Source organism: Anastrepha ludens, chromosome 3 (genome assembly GCF_028408465.1).
Source record: "Anastrepha ludens isolate Willacy chromosome 3, idAnaLude1.1, whole genome shotgun sequence".
In the NCBI taxonomy this organism is placed as follows: Eukaryota; Metazoa; Arthropoda; class Insecta; order Diptera; family Tephritidae; genus Anastrepha; species Anastrepha ludens.
Window position 1 is genome coordinate 28,316,861 of NC_071499.1, and position 21,119 is coordinate 28,337,979.

At 37.1% G+C, this 21,119-nt stretch overlaps 3 protein-coding genes across 3 annotated transcripts in view; 1 reads left to right on the top strand and 2 right to left on the bottom strand.

Annotated features, from left to right (window-relative positions):
• Positions 1-21,119, bottom strand: part of LOC128857266 (NIF3-like protein 1) — a 36,134-nt gene that overhangs the window by 882 nt on the left and 14,133 nt on the right. The gene's annotated exons all lie outside the window — the stretch shown is intronic.
• On the bottom strand, positions 4-866 carry LOC128857267 (small nuclear ribonucleoprotein-associated protein B). Its single transcript, XM_054092943.1, has 2 exons — positions 737-866; positions 4-675 (listed from the first exon to the last, which is right to left on the bottom strand). The coding sequence occupies exons 1-2, from the start codon at positions 737-739 to the stop codon at positions 85-87; spliced, it is 594 nt and encodes a 197-aa protein (XP_053948918.1). The 5' UTR covers positions 740-866; the 3' UTR covers positions 4-84.
• On the top strand, positions 13,172-15,855 carry LOC128857262 (sodium-dependent organic anion transporter). Its single transcript, XM_054092936.1, has 2 exons — positions 13,172-14,219; positions 14,297-15,855. Exons 1-2 carry the CDS (start codon positions 13,173-13,175, stop codon positions 14,660-14,662), a joined length of 1,413 nt encoding a protein of 470 aa, XP_053948911.1. The 5' UTR covers position 13,172; the 3' UTR covers positions 14,663-15,855.

Here is a 21,119-nt window from a genome sequence, read left to right on the forward strand (position 1 = left end):
AAATAGTTTTCAAAATTAATTCTCTTTAAATATATTTAGGTAAATTAGACTTTATTGGAAATACATAAATGCATATGTATACAATTAATAACCTCCACGACCCGGTGGTGGAGCACGCATCATACCAGGTGGTGGTCCACGTAGTGGCGGCCCACCGCGCCCCATACCACCAGGCATGGGCGGCATTACACCGGGCACCATACCTGGTAATGGTGCACCAATCATTGGATTTCGCGGCACACCTCTACCCATTGGTGTCATATGCTGCTGTGCTGGTCCACCTACACCTCTCACTGGACCCTGCAAACCAGCTGGAGCCGATGCAATATTCACCGGCACTCCCCGACCAGCAGCACGTCCCAAACCAGGACCCGCTACAGCTCCGGGCATCGGTACACGAGGTAGTCCCTCCTCTGGTGGTGGTGGCCCTTCAACAGTCAGCGAGACTATATTATCACCTCGCAACAAAACAAATCCTAAAACTCGTTTTTCTTCACGTTCTGGTACTTTGGAATTTTTCGATCGAATTTTGCGAAATTCTTCACAGTCGCCAAGTATTAAATTCATGTGTTTGTCGAATGCTTTAAAGGTGCCAATAAAAGTGCGGGAGTCTTGCAGCATGATCCGCACCCTATAGTTAAGGTGCTGGATCATTTTGTTGTTCTTTCCAATCGTCTGCAAGTTATAAGTGTTATTAGTTTTAGAAGCAGCATTAAATATTTATAATAAAACTTACCATGGCTGCTAAATTATTAAAATAACAGCAGCGGAAATTAAACGATTAATATATGACAATTTTTTCCCCGTTTGGCGGAGCTGTCAAACACACCGCTTTTTAGAATCAGAGCTGCCACACTTAAGAATATATTGTTTTCTTAAATCAATTTTCAGGGTTGCAATTACTGATGAGCTGCCAGAGATTTACGTACGAACGTTTGGTTAGGCAGTATGCGCTTGATATTCGATAAGTGGCATTCGAATAATCGTTTGCTGGTGTTCGATGATTCGTTTAATTACATTGCGCAAATTTACTTATAGTTCATTTTATTAAAATACTTTTATTTTTATTATTATTATATTTCACAATTAACGCGACGATTGAAGGTTCGAAATGTTACAAATGTATTTGAATAGTAATATTCGTTTGAAAACCGATTCCCAATCAATCGTTTGAATATTTGAAATGTTTGAATAATTTTAAGAGGCTTATCGTAAAGGCTTGTAAAATCACTAAAAATAAGTTTTAAAATAAATTTTATGTTTTTATCCTAAAAGTACGTTCACATATGCCATAATTACCAATAAATCCACAGAATTAATCCATCCGTTCACATATGGCAAATTTCCTATAAAATCAGTTGTCAATACTGTTGTGAAAGGTTTTTTTTCATAGAAATTATTTTGGTGGAATATTTCGGTGTATTTGGTTTCTTTAATTGTTATTAATGATAATGAAGAAGGAATAGTTAAGGTTTACATGGGTTTCGTGACTTAAAAAAAAAAACGATTTTTTTGGCTTATTAATTTCTACAACATCTTAAGAATATTATCCTAAATTTTCAAGTCGAACCGAATAATAGTTTCGGAGATACAGGCTTTGGAAGTTGTGCGCTCCAAGCGACTTTTATTGTTACTCAAAACTTTAAACGCGTTTTTCTCGGAACCGTGTTTTCAAAGTCGGCTCGAAAACTACTCAACCGGTCTTGATGAAATTTTACACAGGTGTTCGAGATACAATTTACTCGTGCTTGAACGAAGGATTTTTTTCTCAATTACAACTATTTAAAAAAAAAAAATGTCAAGCAAATTTGACCGAAATTTTAATTTTTTTGGAAAAATGTCTGCCGAAATTCCAATTTTTACTTGATTTTTCTTTCTTCGTTCAAGCATGAGTTTATGGTCTTAACTAAAACACTTATTTTTGTTTTTTCATTTTTGATGATCCTGTCAGGAGTTATGCTGACAACGCGGACGCACCTTTTTTTCGAGGGGTCACTGGAAATGACGTCACAATGGAGGAGTTTTAATTTTTTTTTTTGAAAATTTCAGAACTTATTCTTTAAATATGTATCTATAAGACAGAAAAAAGTTTGAATTAAATAAATAATTTTTTACATAGAAAAAAAATTTAATATAGGCCTTTTTTTACCCGATGAAACCCATGTAATCCCTTAATTTAATTGCGCATTTGGCTGCCATCAACAGTTGGAGGAAATCCGTAAACGACGTTTACTGAGGTTTCAAAAAATTATGGCAGCCATACGCATTCGAAATTCGATATTACATTTTATAATAAGTAATAAGAGGACAAAACGTTTATGGACACACGCTTTTTTCTGTTATATGAATGCATAGTTAATAATACCTAACAAACATTTTATTGGATCTATGTTTACAAACCTGTTTTCTTTGAAGGCATCCATTTTATTTAGTTTTTACTTTGACATTTTTCTTTACACGCGTAAAAATAACGATCTATTATACAGAAAACATAGGGTTGTGTCAAAAAATATCGTTATTATCTAGGATTTTTTTATAATCTCAGATTTTGGCAGAAAATTTTGTGTGGGAAATCTCGCTTTTTAAGTTAAGCACGAAAATGTAGATCATCTACTTATATGTGAACGTATTATTACATTAACATTTCATATTCAATGCCCCCACAGTGCTCCGTTCTTGAATACGTAATTTTTAGGCGATTATTTCAATTAACTAAAAAATTCGGATAGAAATACATTTACTCACTTCTGCTTGTGGTAACTCGCTCGTTCTAATATATTTGTATATTTCTAAATTAAAAATTTTTTAGACTCAAATATTTTGTTGGCAAAAATGTAACTACAGTGCACTCGCGGTAACTCGAATAGCCGCTAAGTCGAACGACGTGCTAACTCGAACACATTTTTTCTCCTATTGACTTCTTTGTAACTCGAACAATAAAAAAGCGCTATAACTCGAACAAAAAAACAAATTTATTTGTACACACATTCTTTTCAAACATGTACATTTTGTACATAGATACATATGTAATAGTATATGTATATAAATTATATGTATACTAGTGTATTGTCCATATGAATATTTCGGCGTTAATATCCCGTTAGTTTTCTGGGAACAACATCTTGCATTGACCAAATTGCTTTAAATTTGTCATTTGTAGTATATCAGTGCACGTGAGTAATGGATCGTAAAAGGTTGAAGTGTTTAACATTAAAAGAGAGGGCTGAAGTCCTTAACAAAATTAAACGTGGACGTAGTGTTACTTCTCTAGCGAAGGAATATGGGGTAGCCAAGTCCACCATAAGTCTTATAAAAAAGAAAGATAAGGCAATTTATGGCTTGCACTAACGCTACCGGCAACCATAAGCTTAAACTTCTCGTTATTGACAAAGCAAGAAATCCTCGTGTTTTCAAAAATTTTAACTGTCCGGTGGAGTACAAAAATTCCAAATCAGCCTGGATGACTTCGGCGATTTTCAAAGACTGGTTTCATAATTCGTTCGTGCCGCAGGTAAAATCCAGATTCATTAAAACAATTTTTTTAACCAAGTTAAATGACTTTAATATTTAGGTAAGAAAAAATTTGAAAGATGGGGACTACCTGAGAAGGCTCTTCTTCTAATTGATAATGCCCCATCACATCCCAACGAAATCGAATTAAAGTCCGAGGATGGTTTAATTTTAACTATGTTTATGCCGCCGAATGTGACACCATTGATCCAGCCAATGGACCAAAATGTAATTCGTATAACGAAACTATACTACAGAAATTTTCTACTGGCTTCCATTTTCAACAATCGATCGAAAAATCGATATCGATGACTGTTTTTTTAACATAGCACACTCAATTGATAAGTCGAACAAATTCGATAAATCGAACAGCGCCTGTTTTAATTAGTTCGAGTTATCGCGAGTGCACTGAATATGCAAAAAAAAAAAAAAAAAAAAAAACAGTTTTCTTGCTTGCAAATATTTGCTCCACAGGAAATGTATAAAAATTATCGTTTAATTAATAGCTTATCTCAAGTGCGTCCATACAAGGTGATGCCAGTAGAACAGCGTTTGCTTTTTCCTTGCGAATTGATAGTTTGAATCTCAAAGTAATCTGCTTTTTTGATTGTTGTTTTTTTAATTATCTGTTTACATTTTGATTGAGATTTTGATATTCAGACCAGCAAATTGCAAAACAAAATATGTTCATGTATATTTTATTTTTGCCCCTTTGCTATCACCCTGTCTGGATTTGCTTTGGCTAATCTGTTACACTTTTTTTAAAGCAGATTAGTGTGATAAATTAAAGAATGTAGATAATAAATGGTTGTGCAATCGCGTGATTCGTTTGATTTATTTTTAAAAATGCTGATTCGTTTCTAAAAATACTATAAAACAACATTCAATATTTGTCAATGGCTTCTTATTTTGAATGAGTAAGCTCTCCTTAATTGTGGAAATAGCTTCATTGAAATGACTATTGCGGGTTGCCCTGTAGTAGCCCACTCTGTAAACGTAATTTTTCAAGACTTTCTTGAGCGTTTTTGGTTCTATCCATGAAAGATTAGGACGATATTTGATTAGATTATCCGCATAACACCATCTGTAAACGACAACAAAACAAAAATACTACTGGGGTCTAATCGCCATGACCTCCCTAAGGCGGCGATAGAACGATGCCCGGCTATAGTGCCCAAAAGATTGATTGCTTGAAGAGCTGTGTGGCACGGTGCATTGTTCTGCTAAAGCTTGTCTAAAATCAATGTGTGAATTTTAGGTCATAAAAAGTCGGTTATTATGGCTTCTTAACCGAAAGGGTGTTTGAACAAATTATTAAAAAAAAAAACTAATAAAATCACTATTCCAAATCAGCGTCAACCTGTTATAGCAAACCAGCAGCACGCGAAGCAAGGGATGAAACGCTAAGGCTACGGCAAGACCGCTAGATTAACGAAACACGCGCAGATGGACGGCTAGGCTTTTAAAAAACATCGCCATATGGAGCAGCGGAGTAAATTTTCGGCGAAGTAAATTTTTGTACAACCTAAATGCTTTCGGGACACGGAGATCCACAGAAATACCCGTTCAAAATAGGAAAAAGCGAACAGCCCACATGCATATGCGGAGAGGCCGCCGAAGAGGACGTTGAATTCTTCCAATGCCTAACAAGACGCACACATAACGGCATCTTTGATGATGCATTAGGCATTTTAAACCCCTTCATCCGCAAAAAAAAAAAAAACCTGTTTTAGCCTAGACAGATGGTGGTGTTAGCCGGGATCAACGACTTAATTCGGAATTATCTCAGAAATTAATTCGGATTGACAACTAGACTTAATTCTCATAATATAAACGGAATAGGGGAATTTTCGATGGCACCATTGCCGAAAAATGACAGTTAATATATATTGTGTATATGGAAAATAATAAAACTTTTAAGGAGAAGTACAAGAAAGTCTGGATGCAATGCTAGTTTGCACTAACATGTTACAATTACATTAACTGTTTTGACATTTCGCAGCAGAAATTCTAGTTTAAAATTTTTTTCTAAGTAATACTCGTAAAATTAATTATTTCTTAGTATCAGGGCACGCTTAGGAGCTGGACTGAGAGTAGGGGACTCGCTATAAAGCCCGCAAAAACTGAAATAGTTTTCTTCACAAGGAAACATAGGCTTTCTATAATCTCCCCGCTGGTTTTCAAGGGTGTGGAGATTCCTTTGAGCGAGAATGTCAAGTACTTAGGACTCATATTAGATGGGAAACTCACATGGAAACCTAATATTGAGGAAAGAGTAAAAGAGGCCAACGTTGCATTATATACTTGCAAAAGAGCGGTCGGTATTAAATTGGGGTTAACACCTCGCGGTACTCATTGGCTATATACTTCGGTAGTTAGACCAATCTAAAGATATGGAATACTTGTATGGTGGCCATCTACTCTAAAGGCGAGTTACGCTAAAATCATGAGTAAGGTCCTAAGAACAGCTCTTTTATGCATATATGGTGCTTTAAGGACTACCCCAAACAAAGCGCTAGAAGTGCTAATCAATTTGCCTGCACTAAATCTCGTAGGGAAAAATGTGGCCGCCGCCTCGGCGCTTAGACCCAAAAGTATGGCTCTATGGAAAGAACGGCGGTTTGGCCACGCGTGTATTTTGCACACTCTGTACAGTCACAAACAAGAAATAGACTATTCGACTCCTAGACTTGCCTTCGACAAGCTCTTCAAGACGAGTATACCATCAAAAAGGCAGTCGCAGACACCAAGGCCATGGAGAAGGGGGGAATTAAATTTTTATACAGATGGTTCCAAGCTAGACGATAAAGTTGGCTATGGAGTATTTTCGAAAGAATTAGGACTGGAACTATCCGTTCGACTACCAGACTACTGCAGCGTTTATCAGGCAGAGGTTCTAGCCATAAAAGAAGTGGCTACATACCTAAATATGCATGCCGTAACAAAAACGACTATAAATATATTCTCGGATAGCCAAGCGGCCATTAAATCAATGAATGCGGCTATACTAAGATCAAAGGTTGCACGGGATGATATTAGCGTCGTATTCAAGGTCAGCCTTATTTGGGTTCCGGGACACAGAGATATTGAGGGAAACTGTAGAGCTGATGAGTTAGCCAGAAAAGGTACTGCTCTTCAACTGTTCCGTGATAAAAGTACCATTGGAATACCTTTGGCCACGAGTAAATTAATAATAAAAAACAACATTACCCTAGAGGCCAATAGGTCATGGGAAGAAGAAGATACATGCGTAACAGCTAGGCTACTATGGCCGCAAATAAACAAGAAAAGGACAAAGAAATTGCTTAGCCTCTCAAGAGAAGATATCTCGAAGGTCGTGGCTTGTGTCACCGGCCACTGGCTATTTGGAAGGCATTCCTTGAGACTAGGAGTATTCTCCCATGAATATTGTAGAAGCTGTAGAGATGAGGAGGAGGAAGAAGCAGTAGAACACTTGCTTTGCATTTGTCCAGCCTTAGCTAAAATCAGAGCAGGTTGTCTAGGTAGAAAATTTTTCAATTCTCTTACAGAACTATCTGGCGCGGGGATTAGACCAATACAGCGCTTCATAAGAGCCTCAAAATGGTTTCTTGAAAATAAGTAAACAAGGTCCCGTGTCGCACAGTGGTATCACAACGGACCTGTGAGGTCTAAGTGAGTTGGTCATACGGACCGACTACCAGCATAACCTAACCTAACCTAGTATCAGGGCAACTAATACCCGTATTTGTTGTCTGCAATCCATCTTTTACTGAGAAAACTATCCAATAAGCAAATCAGCTGTTCACTAATCCGACTAACAATTCTCTGTCACACTACAATTTTAATCAGAATTAACTGCGCCGGTAATCACGATAAACGCCGCCGTCTGTCTAGTTTATTACTCTCCTATATGCACATATATTTCTCCTCTACATACCTTACGATCAAAAAGTACCGAAAAGTGCTGGATTATTCGACCAAATATCAAGTAAATACCATCGTATAAGCACCGTATTCACCTGATATGGCCCCGTGCGACTTCTTTTTGTTTCCCCAAGTTGAAGTTACCACTTCGTGGAAGGAGATTTCAGTCGATAGAGGAGATCAAAGAGAATGCGACGAAGGAACTGAAGGCCATCCCTTCGTCGGCCTATCAGGGGTGCATGGAGGACTGGGTTAAACGTTGGCACATGTGTGTTGCTTGAAGGAGATAAAAGAAATTTGCCTGAAATTTAACTCTGTTTTGTTTTATTTAAACATTCCCGGTACTTTCTGATCATAGGGTATATGTATTGCTATCTTTAGCTGTTTGCCGTCGTCAAATACCAATACTTTTTATTCTTAATGTAGGTCAAGATGTGTCAACATATGTCTCGCCAAAATTTACTTCCAAAAAATTCACAGTTTGGGCAACACCGCACTCGCTTTGGTAGTGAGTTTTCAAACGTTTTTTAAGTGTAAAGTAATCCATTTCGCAACTTGGAGATATAATACTGAGCTGCTGCCACTTTTTTAAACACAAAACACATAGCTGTCAGTGTCAAAACGACGTGTGCTCCTTTAAGACACATTAATCTCAATCACAGCAGTGAAAATTCTCAAACATCGTTTCAAGGAGCAACGCAATACGAGCGTTTAAGCATTTCGATTGATGGCTCATGTCATATTTTTACTTCTGCAAAATAAAGAGAGATTAACTTTTTATACCAACCATGAGTCAATACCTAAAAGTTGCACGTTTTGCAGGTACAAACTTCAATCGAAGAGGAAAAATTTCTACGAAAAATGACTGAAACGCATACAAATGCGCATTACTCTTTATCTAAGAAATACTTCAAAACACAATATATCAATAGGCTTCTCGCCATTCTAAAAATCACCAAGTAGATCTAAATATGTGGTAGACCTCGTAACATGAATAAAATTAATCACAGTAAACAGAAATCTGTACGCAGTCATTTAGACAATTTGTACTGAAAAAATACTGCAATAAATTATTTGAAAATTAATCTCTTAATTTATCGCACGTATGATTTTTTATATTTCAATTGAAAATAAATAGTAAAGTTTGTCATGGATTAATTTAATTTTCATTTTAAATACACATATAGATACTAGTGTGTACAGTATGTACACATGCATATCAGTACAGGGTGTTTCCTTACGAACACAAAAAGCACTGTAATTAATTTTATATCGGTCACTATTTCTGTTTAATCATGGGCTTACACTAGACAAAGCTCTGAAGGCAATTGAAAATACGTATTGTATTTAAAAAAAGAGAACAATTGTTTGTGCAAGCTGAGGGACCAGGTAATTATAAAGACAATTCCCTTTAAGTAACCATCGTTACACATTGAAAGTCGGGTATAGCCTTCTACTCCAGCAAATCTATGTTCGGTAAAAAATGGGGACTTAAACCACAGGTCGTGCTGTGTATGAACAACGCAGTGGTCTTGCCAATTTTAACGTATGGATGCCTAGTTTGGTGGGAAGCTCTTCGGAAGCCCTATAATAACACTAAACTGGAGAGGGTGCAAAGGATTGGATGCATCGGCATCACCGGAACGTGTAAAACTTGCCCCAGTGCTGCCCTGAATGTCTTTTTGCACTTACCTCTCATCGACTTTCCCGTCATTTCTATTGCAGTTCAAAGTGCAATTAGGTTAAAGGAGATTGGCCTCTGGAGGCAATGCCTCAAGGGACATGGTAGCATTTTCGGGCAGTTAACACCGTATTTCTCCGAACTTCGAACAGATCTCTCTATCTGCAAACTAGAGTTTGAGGTTCGTGCTAGGGCAATCTTTCAAAATAGGCATGATTGGACCGAGGGGAAAATCTGCACCGAAGCTTGCACCTCTGTCTTCCCTGACGGTTCCAAGATGGAATCGGGAGTCGGAGCAGGGGTTTTCTCTAAATCAGCCAATTTATCTATCTTCTTTAAACTGCCCAACACTGTTAGTGTTTTTCAAGCAGAAGTCTTTGCGATCCTGCAGCCATGCAAAATTCTTAGAGAACGTGGGAGCGCGGGAGATATTAACATTTTCTCCGATAGTCAAGCCGCGATTAAGGCTCTGACGACGCCATGGTGCAGAACGAAATTAGTAAACTGATGTAAGGAGGAGATCAAATCTCTTGGGTGTGCAGGTAACATTTCTCTGATCTGGGTTCCAGGACATAGGATCATAGAAATAAAATGAAATCGCTAATGAGCTTGCCAGGAAGGGGACTGAATTGGCCTCAGAGAACTCCCGAGACCTGGTCATCGGCATCCCCCTGACAGTTGTTAAAGGGGGAAAGCTAGGGTTACCATTTAACCCCGATTGCAGAAGCTGTGGGGACCTTTCACAGAAAGAGACTGTAGACCACTTTCTCTGCAACTTTATATTTTATAAAACAAATCTAAGACTTGAATATGTTTTTTAAAACTACAAATTGTGATTATCCGGAGTATCTGACAATCCAGACATCAGGCGAATGAGTAGGGAGCTCTGAAATAAAATATCACATTGTTTTCAGTCCAAAATAAAAAAGCGATGCTCACGGTTTTTATGGATTACAACGGTGTTGTACTCCCTGAATTCTTACCAAGAGGCTGGACTAATAAGGACTATTATTTGGGCGTTATGAGACGTTTACGTGGGGCAATTCGCCAAAAAAGAAAGGATTTGTGGGAGAACAACTCGTGGATTGTCTACCATGAGGACGTACCATCATTATCCGTGAATTTTTGACTAAGATGGAAACGAATACCATCCAACAGCCATCAAATTCACCTAATATGGCTCCCTGCGATTTTATTCTGTTCGATCGAGTCAAAAAATCACTATGGGAATGAGTTTTAACAACTGAAAAGGAGTAATGGAAAAATCGAAGACGGCTCTGATGTCCGAATACCGAAGTTCGAGAGTTCCAGAAATGTTTCGAGAGCTGGATTAATCGCTGGCATAAGTGCGTTGCAGTTGATTTGGAGTACTTTGAAGGCGATAATATCACTTTTGAGAGATTTTATTTTAGCATAGCTTTCAGTAGACACTTTATTTTTGCGACTGAAATCAATGGAACCAAGCAATGTATGATCGATCTTTACTATATTTTCGAGCACAGAATACATAAACATGAAAGAAATCGAAAGGTGAATTTAATTTCAATACAATTTGGGAAGCAGTTAGATGACACATTTAAAAGAATGACTACCGTAATTATTACGTCTTTCTTCTACAGAAACTAAATTCTATTGCTTTAAAAAAAAAGACACCCTATATAAATAAGTCTAGCATGCTTGTGTCAATACATACATACGTTTGATGAAATTTACAGCTGTAGTACTTAGAAAAGTACAGGTGGATGCAATCAGTTGGTTAGAGCCTCAGTCGTTTACCCACATGTCTGCACATAGACGTCCGCCAATGGGCGATAAGAATGTGGGAATGGGTTATGGAATGATAGCAAGAATTGAATCAATTTGATTTTATACTCGGGCGTCCTATTCACTAGGGTGTTACCGCTCACTTTCAGGTAAATAAACGTACAAATCTGCAAAAACTTGATTTTATTCTATGATAATCTAGAAATTGACAGAATTATATTGAACCTTCATTTCACGCAATATTTGAAACCAAGGCGAATCTATTAAAGGTGGTGTTGGTAAATTAGCTGATTTGTTTTTTTTCTTTCGCTGTATCCATGTGGCTGTCAGCACAGAATAAAACCAGGCGAATTAATTTTTTGTTTTCTACTTTCTGGAGGAGGTCTGGATTTTCCTACACTTTTATGCCATTTCTGAATGGTAGATCTTTTTTAGAGGGATTTTTTCATTTTAAATATGCTCGTGGGCTGCTATTGCCTACAAATAACATCTTGATTTTTTGTGGCTCTTAGGGGTGATGGTGTGAGTGCTTGGTCTTTTTACTTGGTGGGGTTGCTATGCCAAATCATAGTTTTTATAGTAACTTGAAAAACAATAGAATATGAATTAAAAAAAAAAATACAATACTCGTAATAAACAAATTTACAAATAACAAATATTTTTAATAATAATGTTAAATTTTTACGAAATTTTTCAGACTTTTTGATACGATTTCTATAAAATTTAATCATTTTTTATGCAACCATGTTACAGAAAAGAGCGTTTTGCAATCAGGCGATCTCAGCTGTGGGCATTATTTGACGACCAGCTGAGTTTGTTTTAACTTATGGATCTGTACAATGACCGCATGATAGAAATAATAATGAGATGAAGCCAATCGTGGTACCGTTACTTTGGTCTCAGCAAATTTGTCAATGAGTGACGTCGTATTAGCACCAGTATGGCCAAATTACTATTTACGTAACTTGATTTAGCTTTTTTTTTTGTTATTTAGACTCGGAATTTTAGTTCTTTCTTCATGATATTTTTTTAGCCTGTTCTAATTAAGACGTAATGCGTATAATTTTGTAAAATATACCTTTTTTAAAAAATCAACTTTTTTTAAGAGTTCAATAATTCACTCAGTTTTATTTAGCTTTACTTTTTTCAACATTTGGTCGCATTGCACGCGATTGCGGTTATTGTTGGTGTTCTTCTCGTTCTAGCAATCAAATCTCTCTCTCGCTACTGCAGTGTTGTCTAGCTTTAGATTAAAAACGCACTAAAATGCCCATTTAAAGAAAATAAAATACCAAATTTTTATTAAATTACTTAAAGAACTTTGTATGCTTGACAAATTGTCTTTAAAATGTGCGTTTTTTTTTAATAAATGTGTTATGGTTATGTAAAATTTAATTTATGAGTTTTCTGTTAAGAGAAACTCTTTTGTTAAGAGAAACTCTTTTGTTAAGAGAACAACTTTTTTGCTATATTTGAGGTTATGTAACAAGATAAGGTACTCTTTTTGTAAAGATTGCGTTATGGTTTATTCAGTAATTTCTGGCATTTTTCGCTTATTTTTACTGTGAATAAATCTCTTGATGCCCTATGTCCCACTAAGAATTGAGGACCGGAAGAAACGATTACACCTCTATGGGTTTAATTCGCATTCAGTAAGTTTAAACGCTTTTTAAAATGGGTAAAAAGGGTTTCAATGTTAAGAAGAGTTGAGAGAAGAACATTTAATATTCTTGCATAACCTTAAAAGGAGCAAAAAATTAAATTTGCATTTTCAAATTATTAAATTTTATAAGAATCAACAAATTTTCATTAGCACTAAAATCTTCTCAGACTGACCTTTTTTAACCTTCTTTTGTTTAATAATAGAGTTTTTTTAACTTACAGTTTTGGTAGCTTTAAATTAAAAAAAAAAAGAAACAAACACCAAATTTACAAATTTTTGCATTTTGGTTATAAAAAAACACTAAATTTATTGCGAATAGCAAATGGTTGGAAACACTGCACAATTCAGCTAATGTGACGTCACGCACTCTCTGATGGGGGCAATCTTGTTTCTATCATTCTTGCAATGACCGTGGGTTAATTGCATTATCCGCCAATTCCACAGCCATCGCGGGGTACTAATGCCCGTAGAAACCCCCCTTGCCGAAACACATACGCCTATATACATAAAGGAATATATAAGTATGTATGTATGTAAGCATATTCATAAAAAAGTTCAATGGGATTTGATATTTCATAGACTGATAAGGGTAAACTACGATTCGTCTACGATGATTGAAATGAGAAGTCATTAATAAGTGAAAACAGCATGAATCAAGTCGCTACTGTAAACCGTCCGTGGAAGATATTTATTTTACTTCTTTGTTTGGCAAAATCGGTCGAAAAAGTTCAAGGACAATATGGGCAAGTCGCTGGCGCATGGAATATTAGTTATGAAGGCGGTGCCACCGAACAACAGTTAACCATTTCAGATGAGATGCAGTATGTCAACATAACAATTTCCAATGTGGATTTGAGTACGGGAATCGAATTTCACTTTGAAGTCCATGCGGATAACCCCAAATTGGTGTTGGTGGAAAAACGTGTGGAATTGAATGAGTTACAGGGCAGTCCCGCATCATGGCAGGGTGCAGTGCCCGTGCAGACACGTCGTTTTGGTTTCACATATCTCTATGTGACACTACATCCAAACACTACTGGCGGCATTGTGGAACGTTCACCAGCGGATCTGACGCTTAGTGTTGCGCGCAAAGAGCGTTTGGATGAGAAAATTTTCAGTTACACGGCAGCGTCGCTGTTGCTGTTGATGTTCCTCAACTTGGGTGGCGTTCTTGATTTGCAACGTTTGAAGGAGATTTTCTTGCGACCAGTAGCCGTTTTAATCGGTTTTTGCACCAGTTATCTTTTAATGCCTGCTCTCGCATTGGCTCTCGGTTTTTGTTTTCTGCCCGCACAGCCAGATCTACACTTGGCACTTTTCTTCACTGCACTCTCGCCCAGCGGTGGTTTGGCCAATATTTGTTGCCTTTTTCTCAAAGGAAATGTGAATCTTTCCATTGCCACGACTACCATCAACAGTCTAATGTCATTGGTTATGTTCCCGCTATGGATACTTATTTTGACACAGTGCATATTCATAAACACTGAATTGGATGTGCCATTTGCGGATCTCGCTATCAGTGCTGCGGCGCTTATCTCCGCAATCGCATTGGGAATTGTACTGCGACTTTTATTACCGAAAACTACAAACTTGATTTTTCGATTTCTAAAACCATTCTGTGCATGCCTCAGTTTGGCTCTTATCGGTATGACGATTGGCATAAATGCGTTTGCATTCAAAGAGCTGACTATTTGGGTGAGTAATCCATCCTTCTTCTTGTTTACTTGTAAGCTATTTTTTTTAGTAAATAACTTGTTTTCATATTTTTATAGATTTTTTTGGCCGCCGTCTTCCTTCCTATCATTGGCTACTTGCTTGCGTTCGGAATATCAAAACTACTACGCTGTTCAGCAACGGACTCACTGACGATTTCTATTGAAACAAGTGTTTTGAACATGACAGTGCCAATCGTATTGTTGCAACATAGTTTCGACGAAGTGCGGTCTGACCTGACGCTTATAGTGCCAATCACGGCGGCGCTTCTCTCGCTGGTCATGATGTTAGCGATTTATGGAATTCGCCGCATTTTCGGTTTAAATAAGGCGGTGGAAGAGGATACTTTGAATTCCAAGGTAGAATTAATAGAATACTTGGAAGTTGAAGACAATAACGGTCGAGTAACATCTCTCAAGTTCTGAAACTCCATAAAAGACTACCAAAATTTATGCTGCAGACTTCATTAGAGCTGTGGATTTTGTTATAAAATAATTTTATAAGCCGACCAATAGATTGCAGACCGAAAATCGATTTTTAGCTCGCGTGTATAAAAAGGGGGAAATACCAAAGATAATGTGAAAAGAATTTTGCTTGCGTTATTTTGCAGTTTTATAAATATGGAATCAATGCGCATTCATTAAAGTGGTCGGCACGTTTGATTGCCACGCCAAAGTATTGGGAAACTAGAAAACAAATAATGAATTCGCCTTGTTTCATGCTGAGCTGACAGCCACATGGACACGGCGAAAGAAAAAAACAAATCAGTTGATTTACCAACACCACCTTTAATAGATTCGCTTTGTATGGAATATAAGAACTGATTTGTCAAATTTGGTCACAGCTAAAATCACCTGAATTTCATAAATTTTCCAGTCGCGTTGTCATAAATCTATCAAAATGTGGCGCGATAACAATCAAAGAAAAGTTAGTTGAAGAGTGTAGAATAATTATAAATTGTTTTTAAAGTAATTTCCATAGACCTGGAAATATTGGCGAAAAATGGTTTAATATTAAAAAAAGAATATTTTAAAAGTCTGTGAGCCCAAAAATTTCGGTTTGGTCTTCAATTTATTGGATATTCCTATTAGATTAATCCATATAATTATTTTATATGCCATGCAAATTAACTCCCTCTAATTTATATCACCCAGTAGTAAAAATATAAATCTTCTAAAATAGACTAGACTTCTAAAATAGACAACTCAGACGTTTGACTGGTCCAAATGACCACAACATATGGCAGATTTGACTCAGCTATATGGGATTAGCGCCTTTCTGGGCTTATGCTATTTTTATTGTACAAGTGCACAGGTACTGTGCAGTTGTATTGACGGGTCTGGTGTATGTTAGTTCGTATGGCACTTTTCACTGCAAAATATATCGCCATAAAAATAGGCTGGGTTGTCTCAAAACGGGTTGATCGAAATTCTATTATATATTTTAATAAGAATTCATTTGTAATATTTATAAAACTTTTATATGCATTTAAATAGTTGTAAGACGACACGACATAAAACGATTTTTAAAGTAATGACAGTTAACAAAAAGACTTCTATGTGCACTATTAAGAATGATGTACAAAAACTTAGAATAAAAAATCAAATAAAACTTGTTCATTGCAACACATTTTTAGCTCCAACAAAAAACAGATCATTTATTAAATACAAAAGATTATACAAGTTTTGAAAAAAAAAAATTTTTTAACAGGTGTCCAATCGAATAATGCTTTGGGCATTTATTTAATTCACTGAGTACACTAAAATTCTCAACCGAATAGTGAAATAATTACTTGAAAACGCATTCAATTCAACCCCTTGCCCACCGAAAGCTTCAAGATTGCTAAAGTTTACATTTTGAACCGAATGTCGCGAGAACGAACTTTTTACGACTTCTACGTTATTTCAGTCGCTGCTCAAAGTGCAATCACATTAAAGGAGGCTGGCCTTTGGAAGCAAACTCTCACGGGACATGGTAGCAATTTTGGACAGTTAATATCGTATTTGTCTGAACTTCGGACAGATCTCTCTATCCCCAAACTGGAGTTTGTGGGCCATACCAGGATAATCTTTCCAAGTAGACAGGATTGGAACGAGGGCAATATCTGCATCGAAGCTAGTACATCTGTCATTGACGCGTCCAAAATGGAATCAGGAGTCGGAACAGGCGTTTTCTCTAAATCAGCCAATTTATAAATTTCCTTAAAACTGAAGGCAGAAGTCTTTGCGATCCTGCAGGCATACAAAATGCTTAGGAAACGGGGAAGCGAGGGACATATTAACATTTTTCCGATAGTCAAATTGCGATCAAGGCTCTGACGACGGTCTAGTGCAGATCCAAACTAGTCGCCTCCTACAAGGAGGAGATCAAATGCCTTGGGAATCTCTCTGATCTGGGTTCCCCCACATATGAACATAGAGGGAAGTGAAATTGTTGATGAGCTTGCCAGGAAGGGAACTGAATTGGTCTCAGAGACCTCCCTCCCGGTTATCGGCATCCCCCTGACTGTTGTTAAAGGAGATTTGCACAACTTATTTCTCAGGAAAGCGCAGGAAAGACGGAGCTCCATTTCTTCATGTGCTATTTCGAAAACTCTTTGGTCCCAATACAATAGGCGCAAGCCTCAGAAAGTCCTGGGGGCTCCATGTCATTCAATTTCCAAACTCGTAGCTAAGGTTTACCATTTAACTTCTATTGTAAAAGCTGTGATGAGCTTTCAGAGCAAGATACTCTTGACCACTTTCTCTGTAAATGTGCGGGCTTCGCAGCTAGACGATTAAGGTAACTGGCTTCTCCTTTTTTCGATAACTTGGGGCAGTGCGTCAACCTTAATCCCATCAATATTCTCCATTACATCAACAGTTTTGGCGGGCGATGGAATATGGGTTGGTTTTATCAGCCTTCCAGGCGGAACCGGCAGCACCCCAGTCATCCACGTGAGATATATAATATTTTGAGTGCCGGCACTCAATAAATAAAACAAGCATTAATCTGGCAATCTTTTTATTAATTTTACAATTGGCCGTATCAAAAGTTGGCCCCATTCCCCCAAAGCTAAACAAAATTAGAGCTACTTATTGGGGAGTCTTTAATAGTTTGCATTAATTAAGAGATAACATCTGGTAATTGACGTACACTTGAGATATGGAGGAACTTGTACACTTTGCGGAGGCGAGGTGCGAAGAGCAATAATTCCGAGCGTGTAGGACGCAAGAACCATCTAAATATGAGCGAGTTTGTAGAAATAAGTACAAATACAACGGCCTAAGGCTACACTAAAATCTATGGTGTATTCTTTTCATGGTAATAATGTTGCTATTATTCTGCGCTGCGCCGGAGCTCTTAAGCTTTCATTTTTCATTCCTAAACTGTTGCACTCTGGCTAGGCGAATGTGTGGCCTAGACCTATTAGTCCTTAGTGATACCAGATGGAACTTGACCTTTATTTTCCTTGTAATAGACTTCTTGCAATAAGCCTGCGTCTTTTGCGGATCTAAGTAAGCTCTGAAGCTCTAACCCCGAGAGACATTCTAACCTCTCATATTGTAGAGCTCCTAAACATTTCATTCGAGTTCTAGCTAATGCATGGAAAGAACATAGGTGTTCAAGGGTTTCCTTCTCTTTTAGTTCATTGCAAAATCTGCAGCTATCACTATTTGCAATTCCCATCTTGTATGCGTGTGCCGCTAACAAATTGTGGCCAGTCAGTATACCTCCTTTCTAGACAGGGCTAGTACGAATCTGGTGTATTTGTCTGCATTATGTGTACACATGATTTTCGCGGTTTTACAAGTGGCTAGATTATTCCATCACCTGTCTATCCGTGTTTTCATGTCCGCAGCGATGCCAATGAATACCGTATTTAAAGGTTTCAGTATGTCGTTTTCTTGTTCGAATTGTTTGTAAACAGCGCTTTGGCAATCTCATCTACAATTTCGTTTCCTGCAATGCCCTTATGTCCGGGTACCCAATAGATGTGTAACCGTCTGTGGTTACGATTGACAACGAGGACAAAGTCGAGGTAGCCATATGATTAAAATTATTTATAATTGATGCGTGACTACTATTCGGAAATGCATAGTATCGAAACACCAGGCACGAAATCCCAATTGATAGAAAAAAGTTTTTCTAAAGGCGGTCGCTCCGCGGCAGTGTATTTCGGCAAACCTCCGAGTGTATTTCTGAAAAAAGCTCCGCATAAAAACCGGCTGCCGTTCGGAGATGGACTAAAACTGGAGGCCCCTCCATTTGTGGAAAACGTCAAGATTCACACCACAACTAGGAGGATGAGCTCGGCCAAAGACCCAAAAAAAGAGTGAAAGCTAATGAAGGGCAATATTGGACGTTAATTGATGTTTTTACCTCTAAAACGCAAACACCGTTTTAATGTGAGAAGCCATGGAATGCCTCGATGGGATTTGTTACGCTATTTTTATGTAACGAAGCTAGGGTACAAGTATACTACAGTCAAGCAAATAACATTTTTAATAATATAATATATTATTTTCAAAAACTTATAAGTGAGGCTCGGTTTGCTAAAATATAGTTGCATTGGCGCAAAGTGTATTTTCATGTGAAAATAATTGAGTACCCGCATGTTAACTATGAAAGATAAGTAGACATTTGCTTAAAAATTACTGCTGCCCGAATCTCCAGCCTATCCCAAAAGTGTTCATATGGACAACTAGAAATGCCAATCTGAGCCGTAATTGTAGATACCGGGATTTCGGTATACTTTAATGCAATCCCGAAGCGACGGTATTGAGAAGAATTTTAATGAACGCAAAGTCTTTTATGAAGTTAGAAGGTTTTTTAGCATATTTATTGTAAATAATAAAAATGGGGTTCGAACATTATATTGTTGAAAATGGATGATAAATAAATTTATTTAGTTCAAAATAACACAAACAAACAATTAAGCTAGAACTACACGTTTTTAGAAAAATGCAAATATATCAAATATTCCAAATATATTTGAAATTTTCAACTGTTTTTCAGAAAAGCCCAAATTTATATCAGAAAATCCCGAATTTATTTTAGAAAAACCCACATTTATTTCAGAAAACCATAAACGTAAGTATTTCGGAAAAATGCTTTCTGAACTGACAAAATGATAATAAAAGGAAAATTACATATGAAGTTACCAACCTACAATATCCCGTAAATCTAAAGCGTTAGGAAAAATATAATATAAGTGTGGGAATTAAGTTTTATGAAATACTTAAGTGGTTTTCTGAAAACGGTTGAAAATGTGTAGCTCATAAATTAGTACATTTTTTTAATCTACTTAAATTTAAGTTTAGGAATAACGGTCAGATGAAACAACTTTTTGTTATTTTTTTAAACTTATATTTGCTCTAAAATACTAATACGGAACCTTACTTTACGGTTTACTACACGTACTTTTAAGATGTTTTTGAAACAATTTTTTTTTTATTTTCCTTGTTTACTCCTCTCGGGAGCATAGGGCCTCGACAAGACTTGTCTTGCGTTGGTTTCGTTAATCTATTTGATTTCTGACAGGGTAGGTGATTAGCCTGCTGCTATCAGTCCTAACTAGTGGGGATGCCCACTTGTCGTTGCTTGGGAACAACGCCTTCTTACTGCTTGGAGCGCCATCTGTGTGTCACATTTTTCTGGCAGAAGGATTCCACAAGATGGTTGAGGACTTCGCTAAAGTGGTGAGTCTGCGCTATTACCGCGGCTGCCCGCTTCCTCTTGCTGGCGCCACTGATTCAATGTGTAACTGTGTGTTTTTCTTTGTTTTTACTTGCTTAGCAGCCACATTGCAAAAAATGTGCTGACTATAGTGCGGCAGTAAGGAAGGAAAGGATTAGTTTTTGGGTTTGAGGAATGAGATTTTTTTTTGTTTTGAAAATTTCGGCATCCCGAGATCCCGGGATTGACATCCCTAATGCTCTGCTATTACTCGTATTAGTTGCAATAGTCGCGTGGATAATGTTTTGAATGAATATTTTAAAAGTGGGCGCGATAATGATCGTTTTACAACAAACCACGCAACACAAAGTGTCATAGAATTGTTCGATTGTTCGATTCAAAGTGTCGTTTAATTGTTGCTAATGACAATGGCATAAATGTATTTCCTTGAATTTAGAGTATTCAAATGAGAATAACTAAAGGAAAGCGCAAACGAATTAAAATATTAAACTATTTTTCTGCGAAGCAATCAATTTTACATTTGTACATACACACATATACAGGGTGGTCCATATTGTGGGTTTTTAATCCAATGTTATTTCGACAGTGAAATCTTGGCAGAAAGTCAGTGTCATACCTCAGCGGAAGGAAATGGATCGCTTTACGCTTGCAAAACGTAGGTAAATATTTGAAATTTATTTCCAAAGACAAGGTTATTTGGAGCGGTGGCATTAATGGCCCATTTTTGTTTTTAAATGCTGCTGCTGGAAGCCATTTCGGTAAACAGTGAGTACTACAGAGGTATAATAAGCAGTTTATTGTGGGCAGAAATGGAAAACGATCTTTGGCGCGCCACATAGTCGATGTTACTATCGATCTTTTGTGCGCCAAGTACGCTAATCGTGTTATCAGCCGTTTCGGTGATGTCAAGCCTTGTAATTTGATGCAGCTACACTTTACCGATATTATGTGAAAAATACATTAACGATTCAGATTTTAAAGGTGAATATCGAACAAGCCATTTGTGAGATAAGGCCCGAAATGCTTACCAACCTCTTGGAAAACTTGCTTAATAGGATGCGCTACTGCGAAGTAAGCAGAGGTAGCCGCATGAATGAGATCGTGTTTCATAAATAATGGGAATGTTTATTATTCCGAATGAAGCTATAGAAAAGAAAAAAATTTGTTATTATAATTTTTGGAATTATTAAAAAGAAACCACTA

Bases quoted from the DNA above. Each gene is read 5' to 3' on its own strand.
- LOC128857262 (XM_054092936.1), top strand. From the start codon at position 13,173: ATGAATCAAGTCGCTACTGTAAACCGTCCGTGGAAGATATTTATTTTA. The intron at 14,220-14,296 runs GTGAGTAATCCA...ATATTTTTATAG, and splicing joins TCAAAGAGCTGACTATTTGG to ATTTTTTTGGCCGCCGTCTT.